General features: G+C 41.7%; 1 protein-coding gene across 1 annotated transcript in view; it reads right to left on the reverse strand.

The window, feature by feature from the left end:
- The window catches only part of anos1b (anosmin 1b), a 41,579-nt gene extending 24,931 nt beyond the window's left edge, over positions 1–16,648 (reverse strand). Inside the window, exons 1-2 of the mRNA XM_084012263.1 lie at positions 16,384–16,648; positions 5,716–5,763 (exon numbers count right to left, since the gene is read on the reverse strand). Of these exons, the coding sequence (XP_083868389.1) occupies positions 5,716–5,763; positions 16,384–16,560 (225 nt within the window). The 5' untranslated portion in view covers positions 16,561–16,648. The remainder of the gene's footprint in view (positions 1–5,715; positions 5,764–16,383) is intronic.
- Between the last annotated feature and the right edge of the window lie 1,172 nt (positions 16,649–17,820).

Consider the following 17,820-nt stretch of genomic DNA (forward strand, 5'->3'; position numbering starts at 1 on the left):
ATATTTGCAGTCTATATGCAACGGCTAAATGAGATTCGACAAAACATTTCAGAGGGCTCGGACACAATACCATGCATACAGGCATGCATATACACTCACACACAGGCTTTGTGGTAGGTGAGTGAAAAGTAGCGGAACAAATTCCACAAATCCCTTTGAAAAGCATGTTAGCGTTCTGCCAGACCTTTGGAAAAACATGTACAACAACCAGAGCTAACTTAAGTCAGCAGCTTGCAGGAGGAGAGGAGAGGCTGGAGAAGAGAGAACAGAGGGAAGGAAAAAAGAGACCGTGAGGACGGTCAAAAAGACAAATGCTGTGAGATGGTTCGGTGGTTAACTTTCTCACCTCTCAAACCACATGTGCCGACAATAACCTCATTGAAAATCCTGCCAGAGCCGTCTGTGTGTGTGTGTTTCTACTTGTCTGACTGACTTTACTGGACTGGAGGAAGGAAGGAAGTATGGTGGTCAAAATACTTCACATCCATAAGGTTATTGTTAAAAACATGCAAAGGTTTTAAACTATACGATCAGCTGGCTCAATAACGTTCTATAGGCTGAAAACCCAAAACAGAATCCATATCAATATATTCCCTCAATGCTCTGTGAGAAGGAACTGGCATTTCCAACAATATTTTGACAGAATTGCCACTTATGGCCAAGTAAATGTAACATATCTCAACCAGACATCTTATTAAAGTGCTGGACAAGTCTGAACAGCAGAGGGAATGGAAGTGACTGTGGGAAAAGGAGAAGAAAGAAAAAGGATATGCAAGCTTATACAGGCTAGCAAGCTGCTGTTTGCAGCTGTTGTACTGGGCTGAGTTGTTTCTAAAAAATCTAAAGGAAGAGAGTGAGATGGGAGCTCTGGACTGGCACACAGGGATGACAGCTATTCCAACATATTCCTCTTCTCCCGCTTCCTCCTGTCTTTCGATTCTAACACTGTGATTGTTGATTTCATTTTAAGCCAAAACTTAACTTGCAGCTGACTGAAAAGCAATTGAGGTAAGAGTCAGCATATGTGTGTGTGTGTGTGTGTGTGTGTGTGTGTGTGTGTGTGTGTGTGTGTTTAAAGGTGGATTGGTTCACACTGCGGACCTGGTGGACCTTAGCCCGAAGACAAAACACTCAATTTACCAGCCTATAGTCTGTTCCATCGCTCACCTACGTTCATGAACTCTGAGTAGAGATTAAAGAATGAGATTGTGGATACAATTGGCTGAATCAGCGTTAGGCACACCACCTGGACATCTCCCCATATTTATGTGGGGAAACATATGGAAACATTCTGATTGTAATTCTTCTGTGTCTCTGTGGTCATTTTGTGTCTCTTTGTTTTATGTCTCTTCGTGGTCAATGTCTCTCTTTGTAGATGTTGTGTGTCTCTGCAGCTGTCATGCATCTCTTTGGGACTTCTAGAGTGATGACTTGCAATATGATGTGATCTCGACCAAGCAAATGCCAAACACACAAAACCATTCCAACTGGTATTACAAGTAACGTGAAGCAAGTAATGGGGACTGAACTAGGACGATGATGATAAGAGGGAGGCTAATAGTGACTTGATAGCTCAGCTCTCTGTTCTGCATCAGACCGGTTTGTCAGTGGACATCCCGCTGCCTCACACACCTGGCACACATTACTATACTTTGCATGTGTGTCTGAGAGAGAGAGAGAGAAAGAGCGAGATAAAAGACGGAGATGGACAGATTGAGGAATTGAGTGAGGGCTGTAGTTCAGTTTTAGTGAACTCCCATGTGGGTTTCCATGAGAGAGATTCCACTGATGATGTGACCCAAACCATATGTGTTGGGGCAACATCTGCCTGGTGTGTGTTGGTGCGTCTTCAATTGAGAGGCCCTTATGTAACAAAGGAACGCACCAGAGTCAATAGAACCTACCTTTATCTCTGTCTCTTATCTTATCCATTTAAATTATTTAACATTCATAAAAAGTTTTTTCCTGCAATCAAAGATTTCACAGAGCATAATGCAATTATCTTGCTGAGTATTTATGCCACATGTCCTGCAGAGGCACATAACTGTTCTCTATGAATTTCCTACGAAGTCCCTGTTTGTTTTTTAAACAATGCTCGGGGGAATCTGAGATTAAAGATGATTTTTTTTTTGTTGAAAAAGCCATAAAATTGTCGAATTTTATTGGTGCCATTCCCCTGTAAAAAATGGATCAGTGTATGCTTTCGGCCTTTTGAGTGAAATAGATGACATGGGAAACTAAATTCACCCTTTAGTTTTGCAGTGCACCATTTTGTGTGTGTGTGTGTGTGTGTGTGTGTGAGTGTGAGTGTGTGTGTGTGTGTGTGTGTGTGTGTGTGTGTGTGTGTGTGTCAGAGAGAGAGAAAGAGAGAGAGAGAGAGAGAAAGAGAGGGATTGTGTGCAGATAGACAAACTATGTGTTAAACTCAGTGAGAACAACCTTGTTGAATACTGCTCCAAGTCTGGGTATGGTCCCGAAAAAGAGTTGAGGGAAAAGTAAGACTAGTCCCCAAATTACTCAGTAAAAATCTCTGTCAAAGATTATTTACTATGTTACACTGCCAAAGGCTTTATGAGATCCTGCAGTGGAATGTAGGTAAAGACCAAGTCACATTTTGTGAGATTCGTTTACTAATGACCCTAAATTGGGTTTATAAACATAATAAAAAAGTAGTTCCCTGAGAGAAAAAGTCTGAAAACCAAACTGTGGTTTTCCTCCAACAGATTAACAGCTAATTATCGAAAAATTGTAAAGAACTGAAAGCATTCAAATTCTGGTCAGATCTGTTTATTGTTTTAATCAGAATTTAAATCCACATCTTGCCAGTCCAGGTATTTTATACTGGTGACGCTCTCTGCTGGCTGCTTGTGATTTCTAAAAGTAAGGTATAAAAAAAGTACTGTATTCTTTACCAAATCTCTGCATCATAAGACTAACAGCTGATGGAAAAGATGAGTAAAAAAAAACTTTAAAAGGTGGCAGCTGACTGGGGGGAGATCATCAGGACCTGAAGTTTCCTATATATTTAAGTAAGTAGTGCAAACGTCAGAAGACAGCAAGTATAAATCCCCCATCTTTTACGTGTCTACGTCTCCAATCTGATATACCCATAATACCATACTACATAGTATGCCAGGAAAATTTAGTATGTACCAATACACAGCAAGATTGCAGTAAGCACCCAAGGATACCTTTTTTTGCTATTTTGACTCGCAATCTTCTGCATATATGAGCAAGAGGGTCAAAGTTCAATCAACAAATTCCAATCTGTTGCTATTTTTTTTAACAATTCGTATATAAATCGTCATAAATCAAATAAACAGAAAGACACAATGATATTTTTGACCTGACGATGCATGATGATGTCAAGAGATCACTAATTTTATTACAATCCATCCTGGGGGGAACATGATTATCTGTACGCAATTGGCAATCCAAATAATAGGTCATTCATTCGGACTATATATATATATGTATATATATATATATATATGCAGAATTATTAACATATAGTAGCATTGAAACCTGTGAATATTTACTTGCCTAATGAAACAATAATATAAAGGACTGTGTTATGCATAATGCTCCCAAAGTGCGTAATGAATAAAAAAAAATGTAGCCTTAAAAATCTCCCACATATCCTGTTAACAAATACACACACCTTGGGAGCATTAAACAGTGTTGGACTTCCTCTGCTTTATCATTCATTATTGTGATTAATCTTGGCAATTATGGCTGAGGACTGTGCTTTCTGTTCTAATTTATTTTTGTTGGCTCGCTCCAGTGACGTTTACAAATTGGGCTGTGTCCACTTCCAACAGACTGTAAAACAGTAAGAATTAATAACTCTGCAATTCAAACAAGCAAAAAGAGACACTGTGCACGTCTGTGCAGTATCAGCCTGTCTGAGAGGAAAGTTGTGGTTTACACAGCGTCAGGCCTCCACTGGCCTGTTTCAGAGGCTCTTGTTGGACGTTGGTTTACAGCACAGTGCCACGCTGGTATTCACACATGTACAACAGCAAGACGCGAAGCCAAGGTAATAAAGTGTAGACGTAGAAAATATTTTCTGTTCTCATTCTCTCTGTGTCATTGTTGGGGGGGGTTAGGTATCGCTGAAGCCCGATGCTCGGTGCAGGAACCGCAAAAACTGAGGGGAGCTTGGCTGAGGGGCATGTTCTTGACTGTTGTTGACATTAACCCCGGCTGACCTCAACCTACACACCAATGATATACGCACTCTATAGGGGGGAAAAAAAGAAAGCCCTCACTCTCACGTCTGTTTCTTGCTTTTCCTTTGTCCGACTGTGCATTTGTAGGAAAGCATGGACGTGTTACAAGAAGTAAAATACGACTCAGGTGTGCTTTCAGTCGGGACGAAGCTTTTAGGTTTGAACCTGAACGAGGAGTTCAGAAAAGAGATCACGAAGAAACCAGACAGAATCTTTCAAGAAGTCATAAATACGGACTAAGTAAAGTTCAGTAACTACAAGGTCATGGTGGAAAAATTAGACAGAGTTTAGTCATCTTTTCTTCTCACGTGTAAATTCTTGTTTTCCCCATACTGAGCACATTTCTTCTTAGCCTGATTTTAAACACGATGATTTGCATCAAAATATGTAGACCTCATTTCTGTCTTATCCTCAAACTGTCTGTGTATCCATTCGGACACACAGACAGTTTGAGCGAAACACCCACAGTAAAGTCCAGGAAGCTGGAACAAGCTGGAACTGCAGCAGAAACTGTCAGCTAAAAATACACAGTATGGAAACTCCTCTTGAATCAAACAATGAATTACACACACACACACACACACACACACACACACACACACACACACACACACACACAGTGAAGCCTTCTGGCAGGCAGTGTTAAGTGCAGAATCAGGGGATTGTTTCTGCTCCAGCGTGGATGGATAATGGGGATATAGGAGAGGACGTTATTTTAACTAAAAACACAACCTTTGCTTTTACAGGAGGCGTGCGGCGGGTGTAAAGATTCCACATACGAAGGGAGAGAAAGTCTCTCTCTCCCCTTTTCTTTCTTCTTCTGGAGGCAGAGATGGAGAGTGACACTGGTTTGTTAAAATTCTAGGATCAGGATACTTCGTCGTGTGTCATCACATTTACATTATTCTTACTACAGCCAAAAAAGAGCAGACAGGTTCAAATCATCAATCACTTTGTCCCAGGATTTGGACCATTACACCAGTGACAGTTCGATGGTAATGGAGCACAAAGCACAATGCTGTTGTTGCAATGATTAATTGCATCACACACTGATTTAAACTTTTCAACAGAAATGCGTTTGAGGGATGTGTTAGAAACCCATAGTTTCCATGGTAATGGTATAATCCTTGTCTGTCTGTATCATGGCTAGAGTCCAGACATGATACATAATATGACGTCCCATAAAGCCTTACTTGTGTTTAATGCTCCACTGGAGCCCTTTGGCAGTGTGTTTTGTATTTGCCTCCAGAACATTCTTGTTTTCTTGCAGTGTGCTGGAGGATGTTTTGTTCAAACTACCCAGTAGGAGTTTCTAGTGCATCAAAAGGGACCCCCATAGGACCCCTGGTCTTCAGGCCTTCATCGAAGAGGGCTTAAGACCAGGGTTAGGGTAGGGGTTAGGCCCATAATGAGTCATGTTTTGCAAATGCAAGTTAGTAAAATATGTTTGGAAGTGAATGAGTATGTGCGTATGAATATTTACCTGCGCGCAGCGTCTGTGGTTTGCACACCAAACCAGAACTTGGTCACTCTGGAAGGAGGCAGAGAGGATGAGGGTTAAGACAAACACAGAGACAGAAATGATGAAACTGGATGATAAATACATCACACAAGCAGACACAAAGCTAAATATTATTAGTAAAAGGTCACCATCACCAGAGCAAACCACCCAGACACACACTCAACATTTCTCTTATTTACATAATTATCCCGGAGGTGTAGAATGACTTAACACACTGTGTTTGTGTTTGCCGAAGCAGACAGAGACCGCGTCACTTGGTGAGAAGTGTGTGTGTGTGTGTGTGTGTGTGTGTGTGTGTACAGTTACTGCTAAGTGAGTCAAGACCACCGGTAAACATGGCTGCTTTAGCCACCGTGACAGGGGGAGACGTCATCTCATGACCACAGGGACACAAATACAGACCAACCAAACCAAGCCCTCGTCCACACATCTCTCAACCTTTTGAAATGTGTTTTCCAGCCCAATTAAACGCCTTTAAAGAAACGTGTGGTTATCCATATTTGATATTGAATGCATGAGGCCACACAGTGCTGCGAGCTGGAAATTTAACCAATAACACAATAAAAGGCGTGTGAATTATGGACATAATAGTTATAATTTCATCATTGTGAAATTATGACATCTCGTTACAATGAACATAAACAAATAATACCATGCTCAAGATGACAACCACCTTCTATATTAAGTTATGTATACACGCATGATACCTTTCATTATTGATTCTATTGATCATATTTGATTAATTTAAAAACAGTTTAACATTGAAAATAATGCTCAAAAACACATTCAATGTACAATGATGATAAACCTCCCCTTATTAAGTCAATTATGTATACAACTTAATCGACCTGACCAATTAATCAAAATGAATTGTCATTCGACTTATTCATAAATTAACATTTAAATCCATATAATAATAATAATAATAATAATAATAATAATAATAATATCATTTCAGCACCATAAACTCTCTTGGCTTCACAGTTTGGATGTTACAGAATCTTTGAGTTCCTATTTTGAGTTAGATTAGTGGGGCTTTTATTTTATTTTTTTCAATTTATTTTGGAAATTTTGGAACACTAAAATTGTTTAAATTTAATAAAACGGGGGGTTTAGCTCAGGAGGTAGAGCGTTCGGCTGGCAACCGCAAGATTGCTGGTTCGATCCTCGGCTCCTCCTAGCTGAGTGCCTGGTGTCCCTGAGCAAGACACCTCACCCCAATTGCTCCTGACGAGCTGGCTGTCGCCCTGCGTGGTTGACTCCGCCGTCAGTGTGTGAATGTGTGTGTGAATGGGTGAGTGACAGTCATTCCTGTAAAGCGCTTTGGAGAAAAGCGCTATATAAATGAGGCCATTTACCATTTACCATTTAAATGCAAACTGAAACTCCTGTCGGTTGTTAGTTCACTTGCATTAGTAACTTGGTCTTCGCTTTGTCATCATCAGCACAATCATGATGACATCATCCAACATCAAAACAACTATTACAATACCGGTGTGTGTGCAGTTGTGTATCTGTCTGTGGCGTGTGTGCGTGTATCTCCGGGGAGTAAGTGTGTGTGTGTGTGTGTGTGTGTGTGTGTGTGTGTGTGTGTGTGTGTGTGTGTGTGTGTGTGTGTGGATAAGCCCTCTTAACGACTCCTAAACCCTCTCCTGAGCATGCTGTATTTAGTCTGAATGAAGCTCATCTCTTTCCACACACACACACACACACACACACACACACACACACACACACACACACACACACACACACACACACGCACACACACACACACACACACACCTCAGGGCTTTTCCTCTTTTTAAGTAGCCTTTGTGCTTCTGGTATGAGGGTTACGGGGGTTAGAGTTGGGGTAACAGTGCAGAGGTTAAAGGTCGGAGATTAGGGGTTAAGGGCTTTCACGGTACAGAAGATGCTGAATTGACTTGTTCACTCTTAACATTTAAAACAGATGCATACTGACTATATTGGCAACATAGCAGCTAAATGAGCTATATTGGATTTGATGTATGAAGATGACTTAACAGAATTTACTGTTGTTGGAAGAGTCGAGGACTTTTCCCGAAGTAAGCGCAAGATTAAGGCTGTGACATATTGTTGTGGAAAAAAAGTGTATTAGACAGAAAGAAATATATGATTTGTTCATTGCCATGGTTTGCTATTTTGAGAAGCCTCGGAGTCCTTCCCACGTGGTCTGACTTATGTGAGGAGGTTCTGGGTTTCTCGAGGTGAAGACATTGATGATGTCCCTGAGTAAACCAGCAGGAACAATGTAATATTGTACACTATAAGCAAGGACCGCTGAGGCTCGTCAAGTTATTTTTGTCATTTGTCAACACAGACCTGAAGTTTGTCACATTATACTTTTAAAGAAGTGCTTGGCGGATAACACAGTTTAAAGCTTCTTTCTGACTGTAAGATGGTGAGGGTTGCCTCATGGTTTTTGACCATTTCCAAAGCTGACAAACCATTAGTCACGCCGGCTTTCTGCAGAGACTGGCAAACGAGCCAGCCGCTACGTGTGAAAATTGTCAGAGCTCCAAGTTCTCTAGGAGTTTTATTTGCCTCATTCTTCTCATACTCTCGTTCTTGTCCACTGCTACAGCTGCTCACCGCTGCCTTGGTTGTCCAGCTGTTGGCAGCAGTGACGAGGTGGTTAGTTTTAAGAGAGACATCAGGAGTATAATAAAAATCAGGATCAAGATCTGGAAAAAAAAGACCACTACACTTAAGCTCAGTTTAGAAATGCTGTCTGTGAAATTATTGGGAGACAAATCTTGGGAGAAATACAAGTGTATTTCTTGCCCATGCTAGGAGGCCTTTAAGACTAAATTAGTATTGGCAGGGTGGACAACTGGCTTAACTGTAATCTGTCCTAGTTGTTAAAAAGGGATAATGCTGGGGCCGCTGCAAAACCAGCCTCCTATAGAAATAAATTACAGAGGGAAGAAGAAGAAGAAGAAGAAGGCAGTAGAGCACACGATTAATGGTTGATTCTCTGATGAATATATTACTAACAAGTCTGTGGGGAGGGTTGGATGGATGAGAGGATAAACACTCACAGTGGCTGCCATGGTATCACTATAGAAAAACACCTCTCTCATCTGCCCTCTGCTTTTCTCTCCTTCCTCCTATCGACACAGCCTAAGGGCTACTACGGAATAACACACTTTACGGCCCCACAGACTAACAACAATGGCTATTTTCCTTTTGAACTATTCAAATATCCAGGGAAATGGTTTAATGTCAATGACATTAAAATCCAGTTACTAATCAGTGCTGGCAGTCTTCTACTTCTTACAACATGTCCATAAGTGGAATAATGTGATGGGATCCACTCTTTAAAAAGCTCCACATGGTACCTTTAAGTTGCATTAGTGCTGCAGAATTGTGATATTCAGGGAATTGTTTGAGTGATATAATTCACTGCTTTTATTACTTGGGCTTTTGTTACAAATTCCCCATATTTACTAGAACTCTCTAAACTCTACTCTTTACTCCTGGAATGTATGGACTGGTTGGGTTTTTATATGGTATATGGTATATATATACACAGTAGGGTAAGGAACCAATGTATAGGTGAGTAAGTATACAACAATTCGGCTCCTTACAGGCAAATATATGTTTGTTTCTGTATGACTGCTGAAGAGTGGAAGTAAGAAAGAATACAAAAGAACATTTTTCAACATTATATATAGTGCTGTGGAATTAATGAATAAATTACCGTGATATTGTGATTTTTTTATGCAATATTTGTTGCAATACTAATTGTTGCTCAACCAAGGTGGGTTGAATGAGTCTGTTCTCCGGTGGGATGGTTAATTCATCAAATCACAATCCTGTCTTTCTTTTGGAGGAGGAAAAATGGATGCAAGGGAGTAATCTGTCATTCTTTGTGTATTTCATTTGTACCCTCCAACTCTCCCTTTTAAGCCTCTCCAGATTGCTGCCAGCTTCTGGAAATGACAGGAGAGGACTTGAAAATGATGTTGATGACACGCTGCAGACGCTCCACTCAAAGAACTGAGGACGGTTAAACATCTCCAGATTTTCACTGAGGAGATGTGAAGCTCATTTCCCTGCTGGCCTCACATCTTCATCCCCTATCTTAAATCTTTTTCACGCTCTCTTTCTTTTGCCATAACATCCCCCTTTCTATGTCACTCCTCTTCAGCCACCTGTGCAACACACACATGGATGACCACATATGCACACTGATCCTAAGTCAATTTCATGGGACATATTTGCTGTCAGAGCCAATCAAGGCAGTTTAGATGGGCCTGTGTGCAGTATGGCTATTAAACGGTGGTCAGAGTGGGGTTTTGGAGGGTGTGTGTGTGTGTGTGTGTGTGTGTGTGTGTGTGTGTGTGTGTGTGCGTGTGTGTGTGTGTGTGTGTGTGTGTGTGTGTGTGTGTGTGTGTGTGTGTGTGTGTGTCAAAACAGCTGCAGATGTTGAAAAAATCGTGGAAAGAAAGGGAGAACTGGACGAAGGTGACTGGAAGAAGAGGAGAGCAGTCTGATGTGGGAGACTGAAAGGAAATGGGAGGGAGGGAGTTGAAAAGAGCAGAGGGAGATGGAGAAAAAGAAGGTGGAAGATAATAAATAAATAGGAGACTAGCTAGGAGTGGTGGATAGCAGTTGTGAAACAGGACGCAATAAATTGTGCTGACTGCTGTTTGTCTGGCTGGAGTTATATGTTTTTTTTTATTTAACTTTTAGAAATGTGGCATTATACTTTATAATTATGGATTAAGTTGTAGATGATGTATTTATTTACAAAATAAGTATCTTTATCTATTTAAAAATCAGAAAATGTTCCACAAAAACACTGTTGCCGACAAGACGCCTTGTATGAAATGTATATACAGAATGTCAGTTCAACACAGTTTATGAGCTATGACTTAGACCGAAAACGTTCAAAAATCGTATTTCATTTTAATGTTGGTTAATGGCTGGATTCCAAACCAACAGTAAAAACACGTTTCCCATCCTGGGCTCCACAAGGGGAACTTTGTCCGACCCTGAGAGACGAGACACATCAGAACCAGAACTGACCTATGGTGAGAAACACTAAAGGACTTACACATGGCTCTGATGACTGCTAAGTCCACAGTTGTTGTTGTTGAAGAATAACAACCTGATATTACTGGATGCAGCACCAGGAAAGAGGCAGGGATGGAAACACACACTCACACACACACACACACACACACACACACACACAGAAACATGTGCACGGCCAACACGCATACGCACAGCTGCACACACCCTTCAGTGTTCGAAAGAGTGAGACATAAATCACACTTGTGCCAGATGCAGCGATAAAATGTGAGTGTGTGTGTGTGTGTGAGAGAGAGAGAGAGAGAGAGAGAGAGAGAGAGAGAGAGATAGAGAGTGCGTACATATCATATGTGTGTGTGTGTGTGTGTGTGTGTTGTGGTCAGTGTTTGCGGTGAGTTGCACTATAAAGTCTATTTAACACGAGGCATTAACTCTGCTAATCACACCCAGATGCACCAGAAGCAATCACAGCTACGTTTGTGTGTACTTGTTGTGTGTACTTGTTGTGTGTACGTGTTGTGTGTACGTGTTGTGTGTGTGAGTGTGCGGCGAGTTTCCAACTCAAAAGAATATGACGTCCTTCCGGAAAAAACTCACGTTGAGGTCCGAGCGTTCCCGACAGAAGCCCCTAATTAGCTTGCGTGCGTGTGCGCGTGGGTGTTTTCCGCGCATGTGTGTGTGTGTCAACGTTAGTGTTTGCGGTGCCCCACATCCTGTAAACAACAAGAGTCACAACAAAGTGACTGTTATACGGTCCTGAACTTTGCCTCATCCGACAATTACGTCGGCATCCGTCTTTCTGTTTTGGTTCGCTTCAAACAGCAGCAAAGGTGAAACTACATCGACAAAGAAAATACTCTAAATTATCCTTTTTTTTTTTTAAAGTTCAAACATTTTGGAAAATAAGCTTATTTGCTTTGTGGCCGAGATTTAGATGAGAAGATTGATACCGCTCATATCTGGGCTAAATAGGAAGCTACGGCCAGAAGTTAGCAATCTTAGCTTAACACAAGGACTGTTACCAGGGGGAAACCTGTTACCTGGCAACCAGTGGAGACCCCAGGAAGTTATGTTCTGACCAAGAAACAGTCTCACACATAACTCCCTGTTTTTTTAAAGTCAACAATAATTTATTACATCGGCTACATAAATGAAGTTAACTTAGTTTTACCAAACTGGCAACTTTGACTGAACCTAACCATGTGTAAGAGTATATGACAGTTTGGTTAACCAGCTGCAGACGGCAGCTTCATAATCGGGGTACAGATACGAGAGTGAGCACCGGTAGCAAGAAGAATTCATTTATTTGTGTCGGATATATATTATGCGGTCATGGTTTCTATGTGGTCTCTCTCTCTTTCTGGAGCTTAAAGAACAAAGGCATGCCGCTGAATGCGTTGCCATTCCAGCTGTAACGTACCGTCTTGGAATGTCTTGTCCTGGTTTCAGGTGAGAGTCACTCCTACGCTGCCACAGTTTTATCACCATCCATCCCTGGTTCTGCTGCTCAAATAACAGGGCAGTCACAAAGCCGCAGAAAGAGGTAGATGCTTTATCTCTGGGGTGAATCAAACAAGCCTTTGTCTCCCGCCCTTCTGCCCGTCTCTCTGCTTGCCTGTCTGCCTCAAGTCAGTCCACTTCTTAGCCAGTGTATGAGTTTGCCAAAGTCGTCTGTCCTCGTGTATGTTTGTTACACCTGTCTGTGCGTCTACCTGGCTGCTCACCCTCACAGCTCTCCACCCCCCCATCTGTCTTTGTGCTTGACTGCATCTGTCTACCTGACTTTATCTCCCCGTCTGTCTCTGTGCAACCTGACCTGACCGTTGTCTCTGGTCTTTTTCAGAGCGTGACTGGTTGGCTGACTGACCTCTGGGCTGATTGGAGTTACCTACCACAGAGCAGCTGGGGGACACACACACACACTCTCACACACACACATAAACATGAATACACAGGCAGTTCATTCAGCTTGGCGCTGGCCCTCGGCCCTGGCTCGAACCGCTAACCAGCTCATCAGCACCACAGACCTGTGAGTGTTCAAGACACGCCGTCTAATCTGATCGACTACGTATGTGCAAAAAAAGATCCAGCTCTGCAGGCGAGGCTGAAGGTTTTTTTTATTATTATTATTTTTAGGAGGTTGCATCAAGGAGGAATTTGGGAATATGACAACATGCAGAACATATATATACTCATGTGTACACACACACACACACACACACATCTATAATTACACTATTACACCATACAAGGGAAAGTAGTGGAAAACCCAGAGAAGAAGCAAAAAGAGAGGTGTAAATAGAAAACCGGTGACTCACATTCTAGTGGCTACACACTAGCCAGACACACACACACACACACACACACACACACACAGACACACAGAAAGAGCCAAAAACACAGGGTTTACCCACATGAAGCCAGAGGAAGCAATGTGTGCTGTGTGTCTATGTCTGAGTGGTGACGGAGGAGGATGAGTAAAGCTCCATTTGCGATCACTGATGTTATCGTCGGAGCTGTTATCAAGTTTTTTGTTTTGTTGAAACATGTTTTCTAAATGAATGAATGCTCTAACACACAGTCCCTCTCTCCCATTAATCAGTCTGTGTTCTGCTACACTGTCTATAATAGGTTCAGGGAGCGATGCCGTTCCCCAGGATGTGGCCGGGGAGAAACTTGTTTCCTTGTTTGCTCAAAGTTTAGAGGCTCTTTTTAATTTGGCGAATGTTCACAGTGTCGCTTTATATCATAAAATGAGTTTCTAGAGAGACACATTAACATTTTTTTAAACGCTCAGCTTTCCAGAACCCAATGAGATGTTTCCAAACGTCTTGTTTTGTCCAATGAAAAAGACCCAATGATATTAATTTTACAGTGATATGACATCCTCACATTGGAGAAGCTGGAAGAGCTTATGTTATGTTAGAAAATAACTGAATGAATAAATAATCAATTAATCGAAAATAGTTGCCATTAATTTATGTCAATCATTTAATCGACTGCACAACGCAAATTTCAATGACGGAAAGCAGAAATTATTCATTTTAAGGAATCATTCACTTATCAGCCCATTTTCTCTTCAAGTGAGTAAAAGTGAGTGAGTTTACCTCAAAAAGTACTTTTATGAAGTTTTGTGAATTAACATTAACATTTTGCTGCATAATAGGCTTCACCAAACAAAGTGGGATAGCGTAATGTTTCTTTCCTTTCTTGCTTCTTATTTTGTGACCAGGTAAGTTGTTCAGAGACATCAGCGGACAGAGTCAGAAAATCCTGGAAGTCGAAACACGCCATGGATGTCAGCTAATGCCAAGAGTTGGACAAAAGCCACACGTTATTAAAGAATTGTATCCGGATTAAGGCTGAAAAATACATTTTATCGTCATCGATGTCAAATTTAATATAGTTCCAATATGTTTAATTAAAATCAATCTGTAGACATTTTGACATTCAGGCAAGTGAATCAAATCAGCCTGTTTTGTGATCAGGCCAGTGCTTAAAAAAGTGAGGGAGGGAGCGAGTGATGCTCTACTTTCTGAGACTTGCTCTTCTCCGTCTGTGTCTGTCCTTGTTAGAGCATGCCACGCAAAGACAAAAGGGTCTCTAAAACAACACACGGGTTGAACTGCTAAAAGGACATCCATGCATGGGACTGGGTTGAGAATGATTATAATAACCATAGCTCCTTTAAAAATAGTAAGTGTGTTCATGTGAGGGTAAGAAGCTGAAATGATGCTTCCCGCCAGCGTAAAGTCATCGTCGTCTACGCACGGTAAAACCAGAATGGACACTCAATATGAAGAGAGTGTAAAGTGTACAAGCTACCTGCATGCAATTCATCTTTAAAACAATGTGGAGACAATCAATTTGAATATTTTTGGTACATTGCCAAAACTGAGGGCTACTAAACAGTGTGTCATTGTCCTTACAATGACAATCGCTGTTGCGATATCAATAATTGGGATGGAATGCAAGCCTCAGTGGAAACTGAATATCTGGCTACCTCCCAGTCAGTTGGTTTCATTTCCATCGCTGCTGTTTGATGCTTAACATCTGACTACTGCACTCCACTTCATAAAGTTTAAACCAAACGTTCGCTTTCTCACACCTCCATTCCAGAAACTCCACCACACGCACGCACGCACACACACACACACACCCACCACACACACACACACACACACACACACACACACACACACACACACACACACACACACACACACACACACACACACACACACACACACACACACACACACACACACACACACACACACACACACACACACACACACACACACACACACACACACACACACACACACACATCTCACTACTAGAGTCATCCAGGGGCCACCCTCATTACCCAATGCACAGGTGCCTGGAGTCTATTCTGGATGGACGCGGACCAGACCAAACCTCTGTTTTATACATGAACATATGCAAACACACACACACACACACATAAATACACACACTCCCTTCTACACACCTCAGAGCCACTGAGGCTGAACTCTGTGGTTAATGACTTTCCCACCCACTGCACAGCATGCACATGTTGAAGCTGTTAACGATAAGTGGATTTTCAAACTTGGTAACGTCCTAATGTCCCCGTTAATCACATTCCTCATTACAAAGGCGACAGAACAAGGGCCAGCGATTTACCGAGGATGGGTCATTTTGTCAACTTAAACCAGCAACCTACTTTTTTCAGGGTGCCTTTGGTCCTCTTGAGTACTGACACATGGCAAATTAAATCTTTTGTTTCTTTTGATTCATTATTTATGTAGTAAGTTCTACTGTGCTGTTTCTTAAGGTACCATACAAAGGAAATAATTGCAATTTATAAAAAAGTTTTTGATCAAACTACAAACTTTTATTGACTACATTATATATTTCTTCAGCAAGCAACACTGTTTATGACAAGAGTGACACACACGATCGGAGGTCAGAGGTGTAGCGATATCAGTGTGGCTTTTTTTTCCTTCTCTTTCTTCTTTTCAGTGTAATATACTTATTCATGTGATGTTTCAATGTTTTAATAAAATGTCATGATGCAATTTAAAGTTAATGCCTATGATTAGATGCATCGCTGGGAGTAGAATCGGTTATTCCTGTACTGTAGCTACTGCTGAATTCACTGAGGTCATTATGTCAGTGGATTAGGAGAAAGTATTTTTAAACCTCGACCCTGCTGATTTACTTAGCCTCCATTTGACTGCACCTGATTGATTCAAGATGCTCAAGCCTACCCCATGTGTGTTCATTTCACCCCACCCCTCCCCCAAATAATAATAATAATAATAACAGCTAAATAAATAATACCACAAACAATATATCTGGTCTAAAAATACAGAAGATATCAGAAACTGAAGAAGAGTTGAGGGTAAAACAGTCTACATGCATACGGTTCATTAGCCTAACGTAATTAGACTGGGGTTTAAGTGGTAAATAGCATTTTATTTGATGACTTCTCGTTTATTCTGTAGATATACTGGTGGTCATCTATGAGCTGAGGGTCGGTAAACGCTCTTCAATAAGGGACGACGTGGTTGTAGGTACCTGGAGGTGTCTGAAGGCAGCGGTGAGCTGGGTCATGTGCAGAGTCAGGCACCTGGACGTGCATCTGGCGCTGTTGATTTTCTCCTGGACGTCCTCCTGCTCCGGGGAACTCCTGCGGGCGCGAGTCACCGCCAACAGCGCGCACAGGAGCACCGCGGCCGCCCGGCAGACTGACATCACAACCGTGCGGAAGTACAAGGGATGAAGGGACAACAGGGCAGACTTTCTCTTCCTCGTGTCCGGCTCGTCGGCGTCCTGCTCTCGCTCCCCCTTGACGTTCAAAATGAAAACAAGTGAGCGCGCGCTGCTGCTGCTGGCTGCGCGTGAGCACTGAGCAGATCGGCTCTTCCCCTCCTCGCGGGACACTCCCACCATCGGTGCAAGTGCGGCCACGCGGGGGTATAATGGGTTTTCATCCTCAGCATTCTGGTCGTACTCATCATGTCTTACTCCAATTAATCTATCAACTATCGCCCAAACTGTCACTCCCATCACCTTTTACACGTCATACCCACCGTCATCACCACGTCGATGATTGGAGTATTTCACAGCGTCATCACTTTCACCTGCTTTGCATCCAAAATCATTTGCATGTTTATTTTCTATTGCAGCATTGGTGATCGACCATCATCAAGTCAACATACCATCCTAGGACTTCATCACTCACTCACTCACTCACTCACTCACTCACTCACTCACTCACTGTGCACATCATCACTATGAAGCATGCCAGCATTATCTTCACCTCCATCACCGTCACTGTCAACTTCCTTCATCATCACTTATATTTTCTCTTGCCTCTTTCCTTCATCATTGTAATCTTACCCTTTTTCAACGTCATCCACACCATCGGAACTACCATCATTATTTCCATTATCACCGCTATCATCGCAAATGAGCAGATCAATTATATATCAACAACAGAACTCAGTGAACAATAAGTAGCACTTGACTGAAAATCCAAAAAGCTGCTATAAATAGATTTAAATGAGATTAATGGAGATACCGTGCATAGAAGCAGGAGAAGGCATTTATGGCACAATAGTTGGCATGGCAGGCTGTTGTTCTGGGCCTATTAACACTTTACTATGACTATTCTGAAAAGCAAACTTACCTTTATAGTCTGGGAACTCTCCCTGCTAATTATTAGAGCAGACTAATAAAAGAGCATTTATTAATGGGAGAGAGACACCTGAAAAATGTGTTGAGTTAGGTGTCTGTCACAGAGCCAGTCATTGTGCTTTATTAGATCCAGGGCTAAGTCAAGAAGTTTAGGACACATGGTTGAAAGCCCTATTTGTTTACATGAGACTGTAACCCAGCAGAGGATTCATTGCTAAATGCAACTAAATGTAAAATGAGATGTAGAAAGAAACACCTATGTCTTGATTAAGGGGAAATGCAAACGTGTAAATATTTAGTAAGTAATGGCAGGAG

This window comes from Eutrigla gurnardus (genome assembly GCF_963514095.1).
Source record: "Eutrigla gurnardus genome assembly, chromosome: 6".
NCBI lineage: Eukaryota > Metazoa > Chordata > Actinopteri > Perciformes > Triglidae > Eutrigla > Eutrigla gurnardus.